The sequence below is a fragment of the Monodelphis domestica genome, chromosome 4, assembly GCF_027887165.1.
Source record: "Monodelphis domestica isolate mMonDom1 chromosome 4, mMonDom1.pri, whole genome shotgun sequence".
NCBI classification, from domain to species: Eukaryota; Metazoa; Chordata; class Mammalia; order Didelphimorphia; family Didelphidae; genus Monodelphis; species Monodelphis domestica.
In genome coordinates this window covers 378,225,763-378,249,779 of record NC_077230.1, presented here as the reverse complement: position 1 = coordinate 378,249,779, position 24,017 = coordinate 378,225,763, and the positions used below count along the sequence as shown (strand labels likewise).

Below are 24,017 nucleotides of genomic sequence, written 5' to 3'. Positions count from 1 at the left end.
GATGGGGTATATAATATCCACCCCTCTTTTCTTGGTAAAAGAGTAAAGAACTACCAATGCAGATATAGCATATGTTGTTAGACTTAGTTGGATGATTATTAAGTTATGCCTAACTTGTTTTTCTTTGTTTCTTTGAAAGATCAATGGGGAATTATATTGGGAAATAACAGTGATGTAAAACAAAAACAAAAGGCATCACTTTCAAAAAAAGGAAAGAAAGAAAAAACAATAGATTGGCCTGGTGAATTCCCAAGTTCTTTGAATCACTTTGTTTTGATTCCATTTCTGCTTTTGGAACTGCAATTTCCCCATCTCTAAAATATTTTTAATATTTCCTCTCATTTTATTCAGAGGATGTGAAAAAATGTTTTTGATATATTTGAATTCCTTGCAGAAGTCATTAAATAACTATTGTGTGCCACTTTTAGAAATGTGGGACTTGTCAGTTCCCTATCTCAGTTACTTCCTCTAGTCTAGGAGTCTCTTTTCCATGACAAAATTTAATAAATTGGAAGCACAGAGCCTCTTTTCCATGACAAAATTTAATAAATTGGAAGCACAGGGCTCAATATCAGGATTTGCTTTACTTGACTCTGCATAGATGTTAGAAAGATTTTCTTACTCTTTTTTTTGTTGTTGTTCAGTTGTGGCAGGGAAGAGACCAAAAAAAAGTGCTTGTTAATTGAAAAAATAATTAAGTTAAATTTAAAAAGTAAAAGGAAGTATGTGGCCCTGCCATTCCTGCAGGGATCTTTAAGAAGTGAGCAGAAAAAAGGAAACAATGAAGAAAAATAATTTATGTCCCGTTTCCACTGTATCCTTTACTGTAGCTTCTCTAATCTCACTCCACTGATCACCTTTCCTTTACTCTTTAGTTCATTCTATTCCTCACCTGTTGTGTTTTGTTTTTTTTTAATAACCTCTTACTTTCTGTCCTAGTATCAACTTTAAGACAGAAGGGCAGTAAGGGCTAAGCAGTCAGGGGTTAAGTGACTTATCCGGGGTCACATCGGAAGTGTCTGAAACCAGATTTGAGCCCAGAATCCAGGCCTAGAGTTCTATTCACCATGCCACCTAGTTGCCCCATTCCCTACCCTTTGTAAGTTTTTCCCCCCAACTATATAGGGCATCTTATGTTAGGAGGAGGGAAGAGCCAGGCAGGATTGGAAGTAACAATGGACTTGGAGACTTGAGTTGACACAAAGCAGGGCTAGAAGCAAGTGTGGAGCTAAGGCTAAGGCCAAAAATATGGCCAGTGAAGGTATAAATCTAGGACCACATCCTACGAACTTTCTTAGGGGTAGGAGAATTGTGCTATTGCACATTTCATTCAAATGCCTTTGCCTGAGATTCTGACTGTGATCATTCCAATTAAAAAACTGATATTAGCTCAATGAATCCTATTTTACAGGAAACATAAATTGTTCTTTGCTTCTGCCTCAGATAAAACTGATTGTCATATTCTAGAATTGACAAAGAATGGTTGTTCTTTATTTACTGTTCATTTATGTTTTTGTCTTTTTTTTTCTGACATAGTTAACATGTTAGTTTGCAGTCCCTTCAGAAAGCCTAAATCCAGATAGGTCCCTTAAAGTGTCTTTCACCTTGATTGTGGAATAAAATGATCCAGACATAATAAAAAACCCTCAGGAAATGGTGACATTCTTAAAACTGTCCTTTCTCTCTTAGACAACAACTGCAACATTCTACAAATCAGCTCGCTAAGGAGACAAATGAATGCCTGAAAGAGTTGGGATCATTGCCATTCCCTTTGTCTGCTTCAGAACAGGTTGGTGTTTTTCCCATAGGGAGGAAAGATTCATGTAAAAGATTTTAATTGAAGGAAAATCTTGATACTTCTCTCTGGGAAATGTTTAACACTTGTATATTTGCAAAATGAGGTTAGATTCGTTGTCCAAGATGCCATCCTATACATAGTATTCTCTTTTCCCTCTCTACCCAAAATGAGACCTTCAGAGGTTGAATTGTTCTCAGGACGTTGATAATAAAGGAAAGGGGGGCAGCTAGATAGTATAGTGGATAGAGCACCAGGCCCAGAGTCAGGAGGATCTGGGTTCAAATTTGACCTCAGACACTCCCACCTGCTGACCTAGGGCAAGCCACTTAACCTATTTGCCTCATTGTTCTTGCCTCTTTTCTATTTTAGAACTTATACTCAGTTTCGATTCTAAGAAAGAAGGTTAAGGTTTTAAAAAATATTTATTGCTACTGTGATTAAGGAGAAATCCATTTCCATCCATCTCAAATAGAAAAAATTCAGGCCAAAAGTATTGCCCACAAACAGAGTGGGCTTAATGCTTTGTAAGATACAAAGATGAAAAATGTAACAAATGAGTCTTCGCTCTGCCATTCGCCTGGGTGACCCTTTGCACAATTCACTTTCCTCATCAGTAAAATGAAAGGAATGGATTAGGTGATCTCTAGCACTAAAACAATGATTTAATGATTAAGCAGCTACTCTATGTAAAACACAGCTAGGTAGTGCAGTTGTAACATTTAAAGTAGTGTCTGCCATAAACTGTTACAGATAAAAGAGTGATTGCCTTAAACTGTGACCGTGGAAATATGGTTTCAAGACATTGTCTTGAGTTAAATCAAATATAAAGTGGTTGCCAGGGAAAAATTCCCAAATATGAAATATACCCAAGTCAGCTGGGTTTTTATGGAGATTTTAATTAATACAAATAAGGAATTAATGAAAGAGAGAGAGTAAGAGGAAACAATGAGCAAAGGGCTAGGCCAGCCTAGGCCCAAGCCCTAAGAGAGAGATCAGTCTTCATCCACTCACTACAAGATTTGTCCCAAGCAAGATTCTAGTGTTCAGAGAGACCCACCAGTTCACCTCCTGAGCTCCACTTCAGCTTCCAAGGTTGAATTCCCCTTCAAAGGCCTTCTGATTCTCCTTTTAAAGAGAATTTTCTCCTATGTCACCTCCCCTAAGTTTTCATATCTACCAATCACAGTAGACGTTTTCATAGGACTGACCATTCTTAATTCACATCTTCTTTAGTTCTCAACTTCTCTGGGTAGACTAAAACTTCTGAGTAAGTTCACACCTCTTTGCCCCTTTCAAGTTTGCAAGTTGCTTGACCTTTATAGGTACTTAGCACCTTTTTGTATTAGATCTAAAAATAGACTTAGCTTAAGGGTCTTAGCTTCACTTTAAGTATGGGTTAAGTACTTTTCATTGTTCAGTAAAGAGTTTACAACTTTATCTTCCCCTAAAGTATGCTTAAGTATGGGTGAAGTAGAGTTCTCACATTCCTGATCAAGTACCTTCATTGTTTAAAATGGGGAATGGTCTTAACCAAATCTTCTGAAGTAGGGTCTGAGAATTTTTAAGATTCACAAAGTGGAGGGCCTGTAGTCATGAAGACTTGAGTTCAAATCCAACCCTAGACACTCATTAGCTGCATAACCCTAGGCAAGTCACTTAACCCTGTGTAATATAGGACCAGAATGAGGTCTCCTACACTTAACAATGGGGAACTAGAGAGAGAGGGGTGTGAAGGAGCTAAAGAAATGGAGAGAGGGAAGAGATTGATCCTCCCCTCTCCTCCCCTTGGGGAAGGTAGCACAAACTGTCTTCTAGAGGAATGGAATATGTCGCCTCAGAGATTAAGTTGAATATGAAGGTTAAGGACTGAAGGAGAGGATCCTAGAGAATTGACCCATTGCCTCCCTTCTTGATCTTGACTGTTGTTGAAGGGCAGAGTAATTTTCCTGCCTCTGGATTTCCCAATCTCCCAATTGCCACCTTTCTCCCTTTTAGATCTGAGTCACTTTACAGCCTTGTTTGGAGCTAACTCCCCTCCTTGGGGAGAAGGATATATTTCCCCTCACAGCTTCAGTCCCCTTCAATGATGTTAGCAGACCTGATCTAAAAGGATAACTCTTTATTCTAGAGCACACACAAGGCAGGGAGAATGAGGTGGTTGAATGAGGAAAGTGGGAAGTAGGAATCCTTATAAACTAACGACTGACCTCCCCCAAGTCCTGAGGGTTCATGCTGTCTGCCTGACCCTCTTTTGGTCTGTTGTTGAGGTGGTTCCTTCCTCCTAATCTAATCTAGTTGTAAAATGAAGTTCAAGGACAATTTTGGGGATATAGAGAATCTTCTTTAGTAGATAGCTTTCTACAAAGTCCCAAATCTACTTTTATTATTTCCTGCTGGAACCAGAGGAATTTGGGGTTCACTGGAAGATGATCAATGTTCAGAGAGGTTCTCTGTCTCAGAGGCTTCCTCTCAGACCATCCACTCCAGGACGGCTCCCAAAGAGAGGAGAAGTAACTCTTTTGAATCCTCTCAGCTCTTCTGTTCCTCTTTTGGAATCTTGGGTCTTCCTTGCCCTTCCTGGGCTTGAGTTGGTCTTTTGCATGCTGGATATGATTTTTCTCTCTTACACCTGTTTCCTCATCTATAAAGTGAGCTGGAGAAGGAAACAAAAACACCTAACCCTAAAGAATTTTTATAAAGACAAAGAGCAAGTTTGCAGACACAGAAGGGGATAGTGAAAGCAAAAGAAACACACCCAAAATCCAAAAGAAAAATATGGATCGGACATTCTGGAAGAACTCAAAAAGGATTTTAAAAACCAATTAAGAGAGGCAGAGGAAAAGTGGGAAATGTAAGGACAATTTTAGGGTTGTGACCTAATCTAAATTAATTTTGCTCACCAGAGGAAATCCCAAATAAAATATCCAAGTCAGCTGGAAATTTATGGTGATTTTAATTAATATAGAGGAAGATATTTAAGACATGAGAGAGAGAGAGAGAGAGAAAACTCTGATTTCTAGTTAGAATTTCTAAGTCCCAGCCAGGGGAAGAGAGTCTCAAGAAGTTGGGGCCTTTCCTGGGGCTTCATGCCTCTAGAAAGGCGGGGTCACTAAGTCAGCTTTTTACTCACCAATGGTGACAGGCTTAAAAAAGTCTGGATGTTGGTCTTCCAGTCACTCCTCTGAGTCAGTGATCGAAATGTCTGAACGAATGTATATTCTCAAAATGAATGTCCCGATCTGAACTTTTCATACTCTTTTATAGATCTTTTACTCTTGTGTCATTTTCACTTCTTTGGTTAGATTATATATTTTTGAGTTACTTAACACTTCTTTAAGTTCACCTTTTGTTAGTTACTTAACCTTTTTGTGATTAATGTACCTTTTACAGTTACTTAACACCTTTTTGTGGTAAGATCTAAAAATAGATTGTAGCTTTTTTAAAGTTCTAGCTTCACTATAAAGTAAGATCTAAGTATCTTCATTGTTACAATCAGGAGATAGCTAAATTCAGTCTTCACAGAAAGAGAAATGAAAGTCATGCAAGGAGAAGGAAAAAATTAAGCCATGGAAAATTCAATGACATTGAATACTTTATTTTTTGTTTTTATAAATAAAATTTCATTAAAATTTTTTTTTCATAGAGAACTATGAATCTTTATCATATAAGCTGCAGCCAGACACTAAAAGACACATATATATGTTTTGATATTTACCTTCTGTCTTAGAATTGATAATAAGTATCCATTCCAATGCAGAATAGTGGTAAGGGCTATGCAGTGATGCAGTGGGGGGGTTAAATGACTTGCCCAGGGTCACACAGGTAGGAGTTGTCTGAGGTCAGATTTAAACCTAGAACTTCCCATCTCTAGGCCTGGCCTTTTATCCACTGAGCCACCTCAATGTTCCTGAAGAATATCTTTTAATTTAACTAACAAAAATTTTTCCCTTCCCTCTCACTTGTATTCCCTTCCCCCATTGATAAACAAAAACTTTGTAATATATTCAAGCATAATCAAGCAAAACAAATTCCTTTCATGGCCAGATGTTGGTTACTTTATATATATTTATAGTTTGGGTATATTTGGGTAAAGAGGTGCTTTGGCATTGGAGGCAGAGGTTCGTCACCACCCTTTCTCAGTTTCTCATCTAAATGCGGGAAGGGCCAAAATGAAGCCCATTTTCACTAACTATGAAGAGTCCAACAATCTGAGGTGTGTATCTTGCTTTATGATAGTGTTGATAAAATAAATTTTCTCTTGATAATCCAGTGACTATATTAACATATAGATTATCAACCTTTGGGGTTATTCATGACAAATTTTTAATCCCAGGACAAACCATACAATTAATTTCAAGCTTGTCCAAATTTATTGCCCAATTAGCATGTGTTTAGGAACTACAAATTAACTTAAATAGCCTAAGCAACATAAAATTGATTAAATTTGCTACCCACAAAAATCATGTAATCAGTTCCCAAAATAAATAAAAATTACTTTGGATTATCTGTTTCATCATTTTCCTTTCATGGGCTCACAGATTTAGAGCTCAAAGGAACCAAAAGGGATCACCATGTCCACCCCCCTCATTTTTACAGATGAGGAAACTGTTATTCACTTGTTTCAGTTGTGGCTGATTCTTTGTGACCACATTTTGGGTTTTCTTGGCAAAGATTTTGGAATAGTTTTCCATTTCCTTCTCCAGCTTATTTTATAGATGAGAAAACTGAGGTAACCAGGGTTAAGTGACTTGCCCAGGGTCCTACAGTGTCTTGATTCCAGGCCTACCATTCTATCCACTGCATCACATAACCTATCATTGTGGCAATAATAGCTAATTTTAATGTAGCCTTTTAAGTGCTTTTCATTTATCTCATTCAGTTCTCACAAAGACCTTGGGGGATAGGTACTGATATTATCCTTATTTTGCAGATGAGGAAACATACAGCCAGGTTAAGTGACTTGCTCAGGATCACACAGACACATGAGTTGATAGTGGTGGGATACAAATTCAGATGTTCTTACTCCACATCCCATGTCTTTTCCATTGTACCTTGTTACCTATTAGCTGGAATAATTGCAGACAGCTATATAGAGCAAACAATAAAGGTCTAGGATCACAGAAGGATCTCTTTTATTCAATTTTTATCTCACTTCACAAAATGTTATCAACCTGTCTGTCCAGCCTTATTGTCCATTACTCCTCCTCCCCTCACATGGTGTAGCCACACCAGCCTTTTTTTTCCCTCATTTCTCACACAGAGCACTCCATTTCCCATTTCTGCACATTTGTACTTCCCTTATGTCTGGAGTATACTTCTGCCTCATTTCTAGTTCCTAGAATCCTGTGTTTCCTTTGAAATTCCACTCAAGGGACATGTATAGCCTTTCCCCATGCTCTAGCTGCTAGTATCTTCTAATGCAAAAAAATGTATGTTGAGTTCAGCGTGTTGTGTGTGCATGCACATACAGATCCTTTTTGACTGATAGAATGTGAGCCCATTCATCTCTGTTATTAGGACCCCAACTCTGTTACCTTTTCTCATTCTCAGGGATCCTGAAATCCCAGGCAGATCTTTGTGTACTTTCTTTGTACACTTTCTAGTGATCATTTGGTACTTAGCATATACCTCTTGTTATTAAATTTGTAAATCTCTGATTAGATTGCAAAGTTCTTGAGAGTAGGGCACTGCACATAGTATGTATACACATACATAATAAGTTATATTTTATGTTACTTTCTAAATCTCTTAATCTCTTTCCAGCCTCCCTGGTACCACCCTAGACCAGGCCCTCAACACATTATACAATACTTTTGCATACGCTAGACATATAAGAAATGGCCTAGAAAATTTGAACAGATTTGGGTTCCCAAGGATTAGGTCTATGGAATGAGGAGACTTTTTTTGTAGTCGTTTTCTGGTTGATTCCAGAAATCCAAGAGTATGGTTTTGCTTTTAGTGGGAATTGCCTATATTTAAACAAAGTCAAATTTTAATTTAGTGGGAAATAAGTGATTGTTGATGAGGGCAGGAGCATCCACGTCTATGATTTAGGCAAAGATTATAGCTAGACAGAGTGGCTTTTAGCTTCATAAAGACCCAGCAGTCAGTGTTCTCTAGGGGTTTCATGGCAACTCTGGACTTGGTCTAGATGAAAGCTTTCTAAATTCTGGGAGGAGTTTTTTGAAGAAAAATACCTATTTTATGTTTAGAAGCATTTTTTCCATAAATAAAATACTAGCTAGGAGACTATAACATATCACAAAGATTATATACTGTGATCAAACAGGATTTATACCAGGAATGCAGGATGGTTTAATATAAGGAAAACTATTAACATAATTGATTATATCAATAACAAAAGTAACAAAAATCATATGAATATATCAAGAGATGCAGAAAAGGCTTTTGACAAAATACAACATTCATTGCTATTAAAAACACTTGAAAACATAGGTCAAAATAGATTCTTCTTTTAAAAGCATCTACCTTCAACCATCAACAAGCATTATCTGTAATAGGGATAAACTAGAAGACTTCCCAATAAGATCAGAAATGAAACAAGAATGCCCATTACTGCCAGTACCATTTAATGCTGGACTAAAAATGCTAGTAATGGCATTAAGAGAAGAAAAAGAAATTTAACAAATCAGAATGAGCAATGAGGTAAACAATATGATGGTATTTGTGGAAAATCCTATAGCTTCAACAAAAAAGCTAGTTGAAACCATTAATAATTTTAGCAAAGTAACAGTATATAAAATAAACCCACATAAATCATTAGCATTTCTATATATCACTAACAAAACTTGTAAGAAGAAATAGTAAAAGATAACCTCATTTAAATTAGCCATAAACAAAATAAAATACTGGGGATTATACCTGCCAAAACAAATCCAGGAACTATGTGAACATAATTATAAAACATTCTTTATACAAATAAAGTTGTACTTAAATATTTAGAGAAATGTTCATTTTTCATGAGTGGGCAGAACCAATATAATGAAAACAACAGTCCTACCTAAAATGATATGATTCAATGGCATTCCAATTAAATTACAAAAAATTGTTTTATTGAACTAGAAAGAAATGTCATTTAGAAAAACAAAAGGTCAAGAGTATCAGATTTATTAAAAAATGCAAAAGGAGGTCTAGCAGTATCAATTTTAAGCTATTTTATAAAGCCATAATCATCAAAATTATTACGTACTAGCTAAGAAAAAGAAAGGTTGAGCAGTGGAACAGAATTGGCATACAACAAACAGTAGTAAAATATAATTTTTAAAAAAGATAATAGTAGCCTTGTATTTGACAAAAGTAAAGATCTAAGTTTTTGGAATAAATTCATTATGTGGTAAAATTTGTTGGGAAAACTGGAAAGCAGTTTGGCAGAAACTAGATAGAGATCAATATCTTACACCATTTTACCATGATGAAAACAAAATGGATACTTGACCTAGACACATAGGGGAATATAATAGGCAAATTAGAAAATCAGATTTATCACATTTATGAATAAACAAGAGATAGGGAGCTTTATGAGATGTAAAATGAATCATTTTGATTACATTAAATTAAAAGGGTTTTGTGCAAATAAAACTAATGTATTCAGTTTGTTAAGAAAGCAGAAAATTGGGGGAAAATGTAGAGGTCTCATGTCTCAAATATATAACTTTGTCAAATTTGTTAGAATATGAGCCATTTATCAAATGACAAATGGTCAAACAATAAGCACAAACAGTTTTTGACTGAAGAAATAAAAGCTATAAGGGCTAGGCAATGGGGGTTAAGTGACTTATCTAGGGTCACACAGCTAGGAAGTGTCTGAGGTCAGATTTGAAACTAGGATCTCTGGTCTCTGGGCCTTGTTCCCAATCTATTGAGCCACCCAGCTGACCCCCTAATACACTGTTGATGGAACTGTGAACTGATTCAACCATTTTGGAGAGCAACTGGGAATTATGCCCAGAGTTATAAAACCATGCATACCCTTTGACCCAGCAATGCCACTATTAGATCTGTTTCCCAAGGTGGTCAGGGAAAAAGGAAAATAAACTGTATGTTCTAAAACATTTATACCAGTTCTTTTTGCAATGGCAAAGAACTGAAAGTTGAAAGGATACTCATCAATTGAGGAATGACTAAACAAGTTGTGGCATGTAATTGTGATGGAATACTACTGTCTGATAAGAATGATATGCAGATTAAGAATAACTATGAATATCCATTTCCATATGTAAACATATATTTATATACATTACATCATTTATCAGTTCTTTCTCTGGAGGTGGTCATTCACAGTTATTCTTCGAACAATATTGCTATTGCTATATATAATGTTCTCTTCATTTTGCTCTTCATAATTTCATGTAGGTCTTTCTCTGTTTTTAAAAAATTAAACTGCTCATCATTTCTTGCCACATAGTAGTATTCCATCACAACCATATGCCACAACTTAATTCTTTTCCTTTTCCCCTGATCACTTTGGGAAACATACCTAATAAGTGGTATTGCTGGATCAAGGGGTATATTGTTTTCTAACTCTTTGGATATAATTCCAGATTGAACTCCAAAGTGATTGGATCAGGTCACAGTTCCACCAACAATGTGTGTGTGTGTGTGTGTGTGTGTGTGTGTGTGTGTGTGTGTGTGTTTATTGTCAAATGATGCCTTCTCTAGTTCAGGGAGGGGGGGGAGGAAGATACGTAGGAACCTTAATGTAACAAATAGTCAAAAAAAATTTTTTTTAAGTATTTTTTTCCTCCAGTTCACATTCTTTTGTGAGCAATAAAGATTTGGAATTCCCTTTTCAGTTTCTGAAAAATCAGCACAAAATGATGAGATTGGTTAGCTTAAAAGAAGGAACAGCAAATTTGGCCTAGAAAATGAACAGATTTGAGTTTCACAAGGAATTAGGCTTTGGAATGAGGAGACTTTTGTAGTCATTTTTTTGTTTTCAGTAACCAACTGTGTATGTAGTTTTGGTTTTAGTAGGAATTGCCCTAATTTAATATTCCATTTGATTAATGGAAAATTCCATTTCATTTCCTTAGCGCCTACAGAGACTTCAGAAGGAGCGTTTGATGACTGACTTCTCTGTAGCTTTAAACAGCTTTCAGGCTGTTCAGAGAAAAGTGTCCGAGAAAGAAAAGGAGACTGTTGCCCGAGCAAGAGCAGGATCTCGGCTTTCTGTAAGTTTGTTTCAAGAAGAAAGCTTTTGCAATTTTCCTGCTTTTTTCCCCCTAGGCCTTACTCTTTGGCAGCATGTAGACAGTCTTCTGAAAATGTCAATCTGGTTTTTAATTCCCTCTGTCTTGTGCAGACCCAGTTCCTAATGTAATATTGTTGTCCATCCTTCTAAAGCCTACAGGCTCACTGGCATTTTATGACCCTTTCCCCCTAACCTGGCAGACTGTGGCTCTTTAGTCCCTTCATCTGATTACATCCATTTTCTCTACAGTACCATGCAGTCAGTCTTCCCTCTTAAGACCAGACCTAGGAAATTTAATCACTTTACACCCAGCCAGTCAATCTTGCCAGAGCCCTGTATTCCTCTCCAGACCCTGCCACAGCTGAGAAATATCTCTTCCTTTCTTATTTAAGCAAAAGCTATCAAGTATGCTGTGTGTCTCTGGTATTTTTCTGGATACCAGCAGCAATAATCCCTCCTCTTTCATAGGCGGATGAGAGGCAGAGAGAGGAGCAGCTCGTCTCTTTTGACAGGTAAATTGATTATCTCTCCATCTTGTTGGGTATTTGGAAATGGAATTTAACTACATTTAAATTTTTTAGAAATACAGAGCTACATGCAGCGTAGGCCATATTTAGGATTCTTGTCTTATGGAAGAGCCAAGTTCAAGGAAGACAGACATTTCCAAAAGGAAGCTGTATCTTTGCTGTTAACCACCCTGATGCACTGGACTTAAAAATAGTCATCAGGCTTAGAGACTAGAAATTAGTATGTGCTTTTTGTTTCTATACCAGGCTATGGCCCTTTACTCTGTTTTTTTTTTTGTTAGTTTGTTTTTTTGGTTGGTTGTTTTGCCTATGTCATCTCATCTGTAAAATGGGCACAACTCCTATTTCATGGAACATTTGGAATAATATGAAATAAATGAGCAATAAATACTTGACTCACAGAAAATACCCAGTACTAGATTTTTAATGTAGCCTATATAGTGAAAAATAGAATGTACCTCCTCTCCCTTTATCACCTTTGACATCTGAAAATAAATCGTCTTGATTTTGCACCAACTTTTTTCTCCATTAGTATTAGATCAAAAGAAATGCCCATTGAAAGATATTAAGATAGGTCCTTCGTTATATACAGGGTGTACCAAAGGCCTTAGTGAAGTTTTAAGCTTTAATGACTTAGTAATAATGTAAGCTTTAATAGCTTAAAATTGCACTAAAACTTTTGGGATTCTTTCTTTTGAAGGGACAAATGAAAAACAAGCTCTGATTCTAGTCTAGGCAGTTTATACATATCATAAGTATAGAGTCAAGAGAAACCTTGAGATGATCTCTGATCTCTTCTAGCCCTTTCATTTATAACCAAAGAAATTGAGGTTAGGAGAAGTGAAGGATTTGCTCAGTGTCATACAGATAACATAGAACAGAACCAGGATTCCAACTTTTTTTGTGATCCTCTGACCACAAATCCCCTGTGTTGTTTTTAACAGGAGAATTTGAGATTATAACTTCTCAAGGGAATTCCAAACTATCTAATTTCCTCACTAATTCAGTTGCTACTCCTTTCTCAATTTTGGAATTCCATTCAAATGCCTTTCTTTTCCTCTTGCTAATAATTCCCCAGAGAATACCTGGTAACCAGACTTGGAGAGCCTTTTCTGGCAAACCAGGTACCTGTGTATGTTATACATTGTGTGCATATTCTGCTCTGAAGCTTTGGACTCTCTGGCCACATCCATTACTCCCTTAGCAATGAAGACTGGAATCAGATGCAGTCACAGGAAGATGAGTTGGCCATTACAGAGCAAGACCTTGAACTTATTAAGGAGAGAGAAACTGCAATCAGACAGCTGGAGGTAAGATAGAACCATAAATTCTCAGCCTACTACCCAGTTCCTATGGAGCCCAGGCTGGCCAAGTCAGTGGAATACAGGTTAAAAGGCAGCCTTAACAGGCAGTCTTTGAGATTCATTCAACTTAGGATGATGAATGAATTTTTTCATATAGAAAAGTTCACAAATGCAAAAAAAAAATAGTAAGACACAATCTTAAAAGATAACACACCTGAACTAAGGTAGCTGGTACTTGTTTGAAGTTTTGTGTCTTCTTCAACAATTCAGTTCACTTAGGTTTGTTTTTCCAAACACTTGCTGTTTCTTGAGGTAAACTTGCACAAGGGAAAATGCCATGTCCTCAGATTGTTCCCTGATGCATTAGTTATGTTGGAACAAATTCACTTCTTCAAGACTTCAATTATAGCAGAACTGACTGTGAGCTCTGTGTTTGTGGGAGTCATAACAAGGATAAACCCTACTGCATAACCCATTAATCACATTCTGTCCTGTCTTCAGCATATTGCCATCTCTAACATCCCACTCTCTCACAAATCTTCAAACTTATCTGCTGGCTGTTTCCCTGTTGCCTACAAATATACCTCTTTTCCCTCCCTTAAAAAGAAATCTTTAGCTGACCTGACCAGACCAGACTATCCTTGCTACCATCCTACATCTCTTCTCTCTTTCATGAGTAAACTCCTTAAGAAAGCCATCTACAATGCTCTAAGACCCTGCCTGTCCTCTTGCTTTCTTTTAAACTCTCTGCATGTGACTTCAGACTTCCATCATTCAACTCTTGGACAACATCAGTTTCTTCATCATCTTTATTCACTATCTGTGGGGGAATAGTCCTAAGTACCTAAGGTTAAGGTTTTTTTTGTTTTTTGTTTTTTTGTTTTAGTTTTTAAAACATTATTTGGTCATTTTCATACATTGTTCATTGGAAACAGATCATTTTCTTTTCCTCCTCCCCCCTCCCCCCTGCCTAAGGTTAAGTTTTTAAAACACTTGCAAACTTATACATTGTTCCTCTCATGTTAATAACTGAAGCAGGGAGCAAGCCTGAGGAAGGAACAGAGAAAATTAATCAAAAAGTTACTTAAGATTGTTATGTTCTACAGGCTGATATTTTGGACGTCAATCAGATATTTAAAGATTTGGCCATGATGATTCATGATCAGGGAGATTTGATTGGTATGTACTATTGATGATTTAGCAAAGGGGGGGGGGGCTGATAATGCCTTGTTGTGTTTGCATTTATATTGGAAAAGAATACAGTTAAACTTTGCAAGAGCCTGATGTGTGTTGGACATATTGAAAAATAATTTACATAACAAATATCCTCTCTTTTTAAAAGTAGGCATCACATGAACTTTATTACATTCCAAGCTCTATTTGCCAGTTTCTGTTTAAATTCTATCACATAAATGGATGCCAGGCTGTTTTTGGCCCTGATTGTTGTGCCTAGTTTTCAGCTTCCCAAACCACACAAATGTAACATCAGTGTCTCCTAAGCCCTCTGCACAGTCAGTGTGTACAAGTATACCAACAATGATAGCAACCTTAGGCAGCAGAGAGAGGAGCACAACAGGGAGGCCTCTCAATTCATTATCTTGAGAGGAGTATGAGAGAGAGAGAGAGAGAGAGAGAGAGAGAGAGTGTGTAACTGCCACTATTTCTTGCTTTTCCAGATAGTATAGAAGCCAATGTGGAGAGCTCTGAGGTACATGTTGAAAGAGCCACAGATCAGCTGCAGCGAGCTGCCTACTTTCAGGTAAATGTGGAGGGAAGACTGCTCCACAAGACTACAGCAGTCATTTCAAGTTTATGCTAGAAATAAGCAGCTGTAATCAGTCTTTGGTCCTGCACAATTACTTCTTATCTAGGCAATGTTGGAAATTCAGTTGAATAATAAGTCTATTTATATCATACTTTATGGTTAGAAATAGGAGAACTCTCCTGTAGGAGGTGAAGGATGCTACCTACTCAGAATCTTGGTCTTACAGAAGAGAAGAGGGTAGCTCAAGAAAGGGAAGGGGCAAAGCCACAGGCTATGATTCAAAACCTAGGCCTCTTAATTCTCTGCCCCTCTGTGTCCTGGAAGTCGTGTGACTGAAAATGAAGGATTGAGCTTTCATATCTGTACTGATTAGAATGAGGACAAACTGGATTGAGGGGATCCGTGCAGATTCAGCATTTGGCTGAATCAAGTTCGGCAAACAGAAGATGGGGGTCTGTGAGAGGACTGCTTCAGGGCAGGGACTGGGGCTAGCTCCTTCTAGATCTCCTATCCAGACCTAATAGAGGTATACACTGAGCTTTAGTTGGTCTGGGTTTTTTGAAGTTAAGCTGCTTCTCTGCCCCCCCCCCCCCCCCGTAACCTCCCCGTAAACTCCAGCAGTGTTCTACCTTTTCTATAAAGTAAATAAATTACTATTTTGATGGTTTGTTCTCAGTGCCACTTGAGGAATCTACTGGAAGCACTATAAAGTTCAAATAAGACATTGTGCCAAGGAGATGTCTTTGAGCACACAAAGGGTTTTTATATGTGTGTGATCTCATTGGGATATCCGCAGCATATCTGTCAGGTAGATAATATAAAGGGCATTCTCCCCATTTTATAGAGGAGAAGAAACAGAGGCTTAGAGACCCTGAGAGTAGTAGAGCTGTCTTTGTTAGATAACATTTTTTCTCCTGAATGTTTGATTTCATTCTTTGGTGCAAGGAGCTCCCCCGAAGAAACTCTCCATCTATGCAAACTAGTACCTTCTCTTGCAGTTTAGTGTCTCAGTTGCCTAGTGGCCCCAAGAGCTGACTCAGCAAAGGCAAAGAATGTGCCAAATGCAAAACTTGAACTCGGGTCTTTTCACCTTTGGCCAATTCTTTATCTCTTACTTCACTCAGCCTCTTATAGGAAACTTGGAAAGTTTGTTACCAGCTAGGGGCAATGATAAGTGGAAACTATGTTGAGGAGAGTAGAATTGAATTAGAACATAAACTGTGGAGAGGAACTTTTCTAGGGGGAAGAAGAGGCTTGAGCAGAGGCATGTCAGCCTCAAAAGGCCAGGGGGTGGGGGTAGAGGTGGGGTAGTCATCTCCTTGTCTAGAGTGGCTGGAGCACAGAATTCTCACTTGTAACATAAGGAGAATGAGATAAGGCTAGAAAGGTAAGGTGGTCTAAGCTTATGCTGAGCCCCAAAGACCAACAAAGGGATTTGAAATTACTTATTAGGCTAGACACTAAAGGTATTTGGGCAGAGGAGCAGGGAGACCAAATCTCAATATGAAGAAAATTAATCTGGTCAGATTATAGAGCCATTAATGGGTCTGGAGTGGGTGAAGATCCACTGGGAGGCTAGGATAGATGTTGGTGAATCTCGGGGTTCCAGTGGTGACATGGGAACAGAGAGCAGAGCCCAAAAGGCTACTGAGGAGGAATTGAAACACCTGATAATTCATGGGATGTGTTATAAGGATATAAGATTAGCTCTTTGCTGCAAAGCCAGAAACTGCCTTCTTCAGAGTTCCAGAATCTTGGCCCTGTTTCTGTCCTGTAGCATCTGCTTTGCAGCAAAGAGCTAATCTTGTATCCTTACCACAGATGTGATCAGTGAAAGAGAAGGGAAAATCTACAATAACAACTCAGACTCAGGATGTTGGTAAGAGCCAGTGAAGAAGCCACTGACAGAAATAGCAAAGTCAGGAGGAAAAGCACACAGGAAAGATACAGGTAGATCCTCCCAGGAACTCATATTTGACTGCGCTTAAGGCACAGTATTAGGAGCACAGACCAGTATCATAGGTATCAGATCACGCCCACCTCCAACTCATGCCACTACCTCCAAATTCTATTTCTTTACATTCTTAGGTTTGAGAGCCTACACCTGAATTTAATATTAATTCCATTACCCAGTACTTAACATGGGCCTTTTGGATTGAGGGCCCTGTGTTCCAGCAAAGCCTGCTCTCTGGAGCAGGTCTCCCTGGATAGCAATGTGTATTATTCAGAAGGCTTAGAAGACATATAAGGAAAGCCCTTTGAAGGTGGCTTTGGGAGGTGTAAAATCCAGGAGCTGTTTTCTCATCAATCTTTTAACTGTTCTTCTTAGAAAAAATCCCGGAAGAAGATCTGTATCCTGGTGCTTGTGCTTGCAGTGGCTATAGGAATCTTGATATTCATTATCGTATGGTTATCCAAATGAAGTGACCGCTTCCCTCAGAGTCCGCTCTTTTTGCCCAAATTCCAAGCAAGAGCGTGTTGGCGTCTCCAGAGCAAACTGGACCCCTTGAGAGAGCATCCCTGAGCTCCCTGTTAGTAATCTAGGTAGAAACTAACCGCTGGTGACTAGGATTTGGGGCTGTATTTGTCAGTTTATGTACAAATTGTATCGGTTTCGCAAATTAGGAATTAATTTATGTGGGTTTTTGCTTTCTTTTGTATTCTGATTGCTCTTTATCCCAAGTGTCTGTTGATGAGTGAGTGAGTGAATGAGTGAGTGAGTGAGAGAGTCCTCAATGATTCCATTCTTGAAGTTCTTGTTTAACAGGTAACACACTACTACATTCTTTTGTTGTCTTTATATGTGTGTCTGATTGGCCTTTTGACCAGCAACTGGAACAGAAGGATTTTCTGGCACCCAATGCAATGGAGGCCATCAGGAAACTTTTATAAGCCAGCACTTTTTCTTACTTGCCATCTTGTTTTGGAATTTCCAAGAAAAAGATTCTTCATCTGCTTTGGAAAATTTCATCCCTGTGTTTTCCACTAGATGTGCAACCTTACACATTGGATCAGGGTGAAGAGAAATATAGATTTGAACTGGCCAGTCTTAATTAAGGGCACACCTCCCATTTGGCTTCATATTTTGTCCTTTAGTTTTCTGCTGAGGTTAGTCCATAGTGGCCATGTAACATTAAATGCCTCACTCCATTCAGATTGGGTTCAGATGGCACTTTTTTTTTTAAATGAGCTCGTTAACCAATATATTTATTAGTATTTCCTGGGGCCCATCTCTCTTATGTCTATGGAAAGAGAGAGACCGAGTAATCACTCCTGTTAAGAGCTGCATTCTTATCACAAGCTAAATGGAAGCAACGAATTTGCAGTGATTTAAATTTACTTTCATTTAGTATGTGATTCTATATTGCTGGTGAATGGTGATTGTTGCTGTCACAAGATTGAATGCCCCCAGTCCCTACCCCTCAAAAGTTGCTGGCATTAAACGGGAAAGGCATTTTTTAAATTAGCCAATACTTTTCTTTTAATAACTTGTCCTATGAACCTGAGGCTCTTAGAGCTGGTAAAAAGTTCATTTTTGTAAATAATACTTGTTTGGAATAGTAATGCTAGCCCTTGAAACTAATTTATAAACAAAAGACTCAGCTCTTTGCATATAGTTTGGACTGGCTAAAAATGTTTGGAATAAAGCTGCTCTTGTGTCATGCTTATGAGGTCTTCTTCCTCTACTGCTTCTTCTACATGTTAGCCTGGAGCAAATGGAGTGAGTGCAACCTTTCCAGCTTTGACCCAAATGTGAACCAAGCCACCTGATGATGAACTAGCTAGAGCAGGGCTGATTCAAGTGTCTCAATGTCCGTTGCCCCACTCCTAACTCCCTTGTTTGTGTAATTCTCTTTGACTTATTCAACTGTGAAAATTAGGAAAAACAAGGCCCCAGAATTGCACATGTTTCTTTGCACTATTGAACCAACATTCCATCCAATTAATATCAATAAACATTTTTAAAAGCTTTCTGAGTACATTTCTGTGGATCAGTGTCCCAATAGAATGAGTGGTCAGTCTGCACTCTGCTGCCCCTTAGGAGCAAGGGTGGTGGTACCAGGTGAGTTCTGGGGACAAGGTTGTAGACTTAATAAATCCCTTTAACACTTCTGGGAATAATGTGGGTACTTGCCCTCTTGCTAATACAAGATCACACCCAATCCATCCCCCCACCCCCTTGACTTTGGAGATGTTCTGTATTACTGAGAAAATGCAGGATCCAGTGATGAGCCTCTGAACCCAGCCACACTGATACCCTGTCAGCAGACATGTCATGTCAGTCTGTCACCATGTCTGTATTCTGAGCCTTTTCTTTTAGATTTGGAGGACCTGTCACAGTTTGTGATCTGCTGTGATCATCTATGGGATCATTGCCATGCCACAGTGAGCCATGGAGCATGATTCTAGAGTAGGTCTCCTTGCAGCACCAAAATTCTCAGATTCTTCATCTGGACTAAAGCTCCAGAGGATTTATTTAGTTTGTATATCCAAAGGAATGCCATCTGGGTGCATTAATGGGCTTGTCCTTCATCAGACTGAACAAAACCAGGATCTCTTCTCAGGCAAATCAGGACTGTGTGGTGGAAAGAAGTTTTGAAGCTCTCTGACCATTGCAAGGATGTTGACAATAGGAGTCTTCTGGGTTCTAAAATGATCTCAGGATAGTGTGGGAGGGAAGAGTAGAGAGATGAGTATCTCATGGCCCTCTGGTATCCTGGACTCAAGAAAAAATTTTGAAATGACTGTCTTGAATCTAATACAAAGCTAGGTGGTACCATGGATCAAGTACCAGGCCTGGAGTCAGGAAGACTCAACTTTCTGAGCTCAATTCTGGCCTCAGACTTACTAGCTGTGCAAGTCACTTAACCCAGTTTGCCTCAGTTTCCTCATCTATAAAATAAATGAAGAAGGAAATGGCAGATCACTCTAGTATTTGCTTACCAAGAGGCTTACCAAAATCCTAGCAAATAAGCAGGAGCTACAGTTTGAATCCAGGGCCTCTGACCCTTGTGTTGCCATGCTGCCTTCAAATACTGTAATCTATTGGGTGTCAGATAATCCAAGGAAATTTTCAGATTCCAAATGTGCCTCCAGTGTTCCGATTTCTCATCTAGAAACTCATTTCCAAGTATTAGCAAGTTTCCTTTTCTACCTGTCCCATTAGGGATAAATCAGAATCCAAAGGAAACTCCCCAGGCTCTCCAGATCACAATGTTGAGGCCTTGGATGGCCGCCTCCCAGTCTGCAAACCTGTACTGACATCACTGATGATGCGAGTACTCCAACAAAGAGGCTTTTTGCATTATAAGAGAGCTAAGCAGTACAAGCTGCCCCCCTGAACCAAAAGGGTTGTGTTCGCATCCACTGTGCTGGAAACAGAGGGAACATGGCTAGAACAGAAAGGATTATAGGGGTAAGAAAGGCATTTGAGGCTTCTTGGGCTATAGGTACTCCCAGGTGGGGGGAAAAACACCTCAGTAAATTGAGTGCTGAGAAATGGAAAGGTCAAAGAGGCTTCATCTAGGGTCATATGATTGAGAGAACCCAAAAGAGCTTAGAGGCCATCTTGTTTAACCCTTTAGTTTTATAGATGAGGAAACCAAGGCCCAGAAAGATTTGTTTGCTTTTAGACACACATGGAATTTTGAGCTCACATTCTCTAATTCTAAATCCAGAATTCTTTCCATTTCATCACACCTACTGTTGACCAAAAGTTACCACTACTTAAGTATATGGATCACAAAGACAGAAAGCTTTAAAGATCCCCATAATCCCTGGAAATTAGTGAGTGAATACTGGTCTTCTTGGTTGCTTAAAGCATTTTGAAGACATATTTGTTCCTCAGAGATCACTCTGAAAATAAGGTGAGCAAATTATTCCCATCTCTTGATGTTGTGAGCTACAAAAAAAATTGTAGTGAGAGAACTTAAGTTGGGATTCAGCATTCCTGTCTCAAACCTATTTTACAGACTCACCAGGTTGAGATAGATGAGAGGCATTATTTCACCCTGTCTCCAGTAGCTCTTTGAGCTAGCCAAAAACAGGACAGGAAATATGTTCAGGAAGAGGTGATCCTACAAATATCCACATGTAATCTGGATTCCCTAAGAGTGAAATTTAAATCCAAACTAAATTTCCTATGTTGCACTGCAAGTTTGATCACCAGCTGTTTGCCCTACCTGGTTTGAGATGTTAAATCTCACTGAAGTACACAAAGAAGGCTGAGGTATTTCTAGTAAAGTACAGGATTTACCTAGAAGAATCTAAGCATTCCAAAAACAGAATGGGCTGTTTAGGGGAGCTGATGGTTCTCAGTGGTCTCAAGTTTTCAAGGGTAGCCTGGATGGCCAGGTTCAGGGATGCTGTAGTGGAGAATTGTGCTGAGTTTACAGATCTCTCAGATTCCTTTCATCTCGGTGATTTATAGGCATGCATCTTAGAGTAAAACTGGCTCTTGAACCTTGTGGAGCTTGATCTGTATTTGAATGTGTTCCTCTTTTGCTGAAGTCACTTTATTTTCTGCCTAGAGGCAGCCAGGTGGCTCAGTAGGAGCACTAGGCTTGGAATCAGAAGACCTGAGTTCAAATTCTGAAGATTTCTCAGAAGATTAGTAACTGTGAACATAGGCAAGTCACTTAACCTCTATCTTGGTTTCTTCATCTATAAAATAGGGATGATTATAAACGTACCTATCTATGTGCCAGGGTTGTTATGATGATACAAATGAGATATTTGTAAGGTGCTTAATGCTGCCTGGCACACAGTAAGCACAATAAATGCCTCTTTCCTTCCCTCTTTTTGGATCTAAGAATTTGTTTCCTTAGAGAAAAAGGTTCAGGATGTGCCACTTCCTACCACTTTCTACTCTTGATCCAATAAAAAGAAAAGGAAAAGCAAGACACATCATCACAAAAATAATAGGTTCAACCAAGGCCTTGTTTGATGGGTTTGTCTTGGGCCAATAAAACTTGATACTTTGGCCAGTGGTCAAACTAGAGACCACCCCTTTTGCTACCATACCAATGATGTATTATAACTTGCTGTGTATGTTTATCAGATTCTCACAATTTACATTTACTAATTGGGAATTCTGATTTCCATTTTGGTTCTCTGTGTAAGGCTGTTCCTTAATTCCTCATCTGTTGCCTTTCTGAAGAACTGATGAGGGGCTTTAAGGAATGTCTTCATTAAACCCAGCACCTTCTAGCAAGGCATAGGAAAGAAGGATAGACAGAGCAGGTGCCCCTGAATCACCAGTATTGGAAAAAGAATAAACTTCCAGTCTCCTTTGTTCTGCCCCAAGACTTTTTATTTGTTTTACATTTAAGGGCATGTAGGGCAGCGAGGTGTTACCAGAGAAGACTCATCCTTCTGAGTCCAAATTTGGCCTCAGACACTTAAGCTGTGTCCCCCATGGGCAAGTCACTTTACCCTCTTTGCTTCAGTTTCCTCATCTGTAAAATGAGTTGGAGAAGGAAACCGCAAACCATTCCAATGTCTTTGCCAAGAAAATCCCAAATGGGGGTCAGGAAGAGTCAGACATGACTGAAACGACTTAACAACATTTCTGGCATATACTATTGCATCAGTGGTTCTGGGATCTCATTAACAAGGTGTGTGCTCATCAGAGCAGCTCAACCCAGGAACCCTTGCTTTCTCATCCTTTACAGTTCTTATTCATGGTATTCCATAAATTCTGTGCCACTTAGGAAGCATTTCTATGGACCTTTTATATATTTCACAGACATTTCTAAAATTTAGACCACCCATCTGTCATCATTTGCTTTTTATGTAATTGGTCTACTTTTCCTGGTGTAAGGATAATTTTATAGTTGTGACTTGAAAATCTAAATTAATTTGGTCGCTAGGGAAAATCTCAAATAATAAAATACCCAAGTCAGCTGGAAATTATGGTGATTTTAATTAATATAGAGAGAAGGAATTAAGGAAAAGAGAGAGAGAGGAAAGAGTTAATTTAAATTGCTCCAGCTCAGACTGAGCGAGGTAGTAGTTAAAGGCCTTGGCCAAAGTGGCCTCCCTGAGTCCAAGGGAAAGGGAGTCAGTCTTATCACTCACCACAAGACCAAGACTGTCTCAAGGAAGCTGTCTGAGGGAGATCCTCCAGGCTTAGTTCCTCCTCTGAACTGACTAAACTGACCCCTCTAGGCATCTTTTAGAGAAATTTTCTCTTATGTCATCTCCCCTAAATTTTTATGTCTACCAATCACAGCAGACGCTTTTCTCCAGGACTATCTACTCTTTAGTTCTCACCTTCTCTGGTTAGATTATATCTTTTGAGAACTTCACACTTCTTTGTTAAGTTTACCTTTTGTTAATTACTTGACCTTTTTGTGATTAATTTAACATTCATAGGTACTTAACACCTTTTTGTATTAGATCTAAAAATAGACTTAGCTTAAAGTTCTAGCTTTACTATAAGGTATGAGTTAAGTACCTTCATTGTTCAATCAGGAGTTTACAACTTTATCTTCCCCTAAAGTACTGAGTAGGGTGGAATAATTTTAAAATTCACACTGGATAGCATATGGCCTTGATTTGTCATAGGACAATGCTGGTGATATGTTAACAACTCTCTTGAGTTTCTCTCCCTTAAACCCCCTTTTCAGTTGTTTTAAACTGCAAAATACTCCAGTTGAAGTTCATTGCAGAAATCAGTTGGAACTAAAGTCTCTTGAAAAGTGAAAGTTCAGTATGCTCTGGGTGAAGGGAGCAATTTCTGGTCAATTATCACAAAAGAGATAATGCAGAGGGAATAGGATGAGGTAAAAATCAATCATGAGACTATCCTACATGCTTTTCAATTACAAAGAATGAAAGATTCCCTGTTCTGAGCTTGAGGAAAGGGACCAAAGGTGGTGAATTATTTGAATCATAGGCTCTAGAGCAAAAAGGGAACTTGAGAAATCATAATCCCTTTGAATCTTTGGTCAAGGAATATCAATTCTGGGAGGGCCCTTGCAATACAGGATGTCTGAGGTAGAATGTCTGAGGTGGGAGCAACTGTCATACATACAGAATGTCAGCACTGAGCAGACCACAGAACAGAGAATATCTACCATAGAACAGAGAATGTCAAACTTGGAAAGGGTCAATACATAGATTGCTAGAACCCTGAAGTGTTAGAGTTGGGAGGTAACTTAGAACATGCAATATCAAAGCTAGAAAGGTCTTTAAAACACAAAATGACAGAACTGGAAGGAGCCTTAATAACAGAATGCCAGTATAGGACACCAAACATATAATATTAGATCTTTTAAAAGGGCCTCAGATCTGGAAGGGCTTTAAAACAAAGAATGTCAGAACTACAAGGTACTTTAGAACATAAAATGTTAAAAGTAGGGAGAGCATGGAACAAAGAATGTTAAAACTCAAGAGGAACCTTACCAAT

General features: G+C 38.5%; 1 protein-coding gene and 1 long non-coding RNA gene across 5 annotated transcripts in view; one reads left to right on the top strand and one right to left on the bottom strand.

The window, feature by feature from the left end:
* The window catches only part of STX12 (syntaxin 12), a 32,856-nt gene extending 14,280 nt beyond the window's left edge, over nucleotides 1–18,576 (top strand). Inside the window, exons 3-9 of one of the 2 annotated variants that reach the window (XM_056795441.1) lie at nucleotides 1,690–1,789; nucleotides 10,852–10,989; nucleotides 11,478–11,521; nucleotides 12,705–12,846; nucleotides 13,947–14,019; nucleotides 14,517–14,599; nucleotides 16,935–18,576. In XM_056795441.1, coding sequence (XP_056651419.1) covers nucleotides 1,690–1,789; nucleotides 10,852–10,989; nucleotides 11,478–11,521; nucleotides 12,705–12,846; nucleotides 13,947–14,019; nucleotides 14,517–14,599; nucleotides 16,935–17,027 — 673 coding nt within the window. In that variant the 3' untranslated portion in view covers nucleotides 17,028–18,576. The remainder of the gene's footprint in view (nucleotides 1–1,689; nucleotides 1,790–10,851; nucleotides 10,990–11,477; nucleotides 11,522–12,704; nucleotides 12,847–13,946; nucleotides 14,020–14,516; nucleotides 14,600–16,934) is intronic. The other variant, XM_001372477.4, reaches the window with a different exon arrangement.
* The window catches only part of LOC103092121 (uncharacterized), a 72,600-nt gene that overhangs the window by 35,529 nt on the left and 13,054 nt on the right, over nucleotides 1–24,017 (bottom strand). The gene's annotated exons all lie outside the window — the stretch shown is intronic.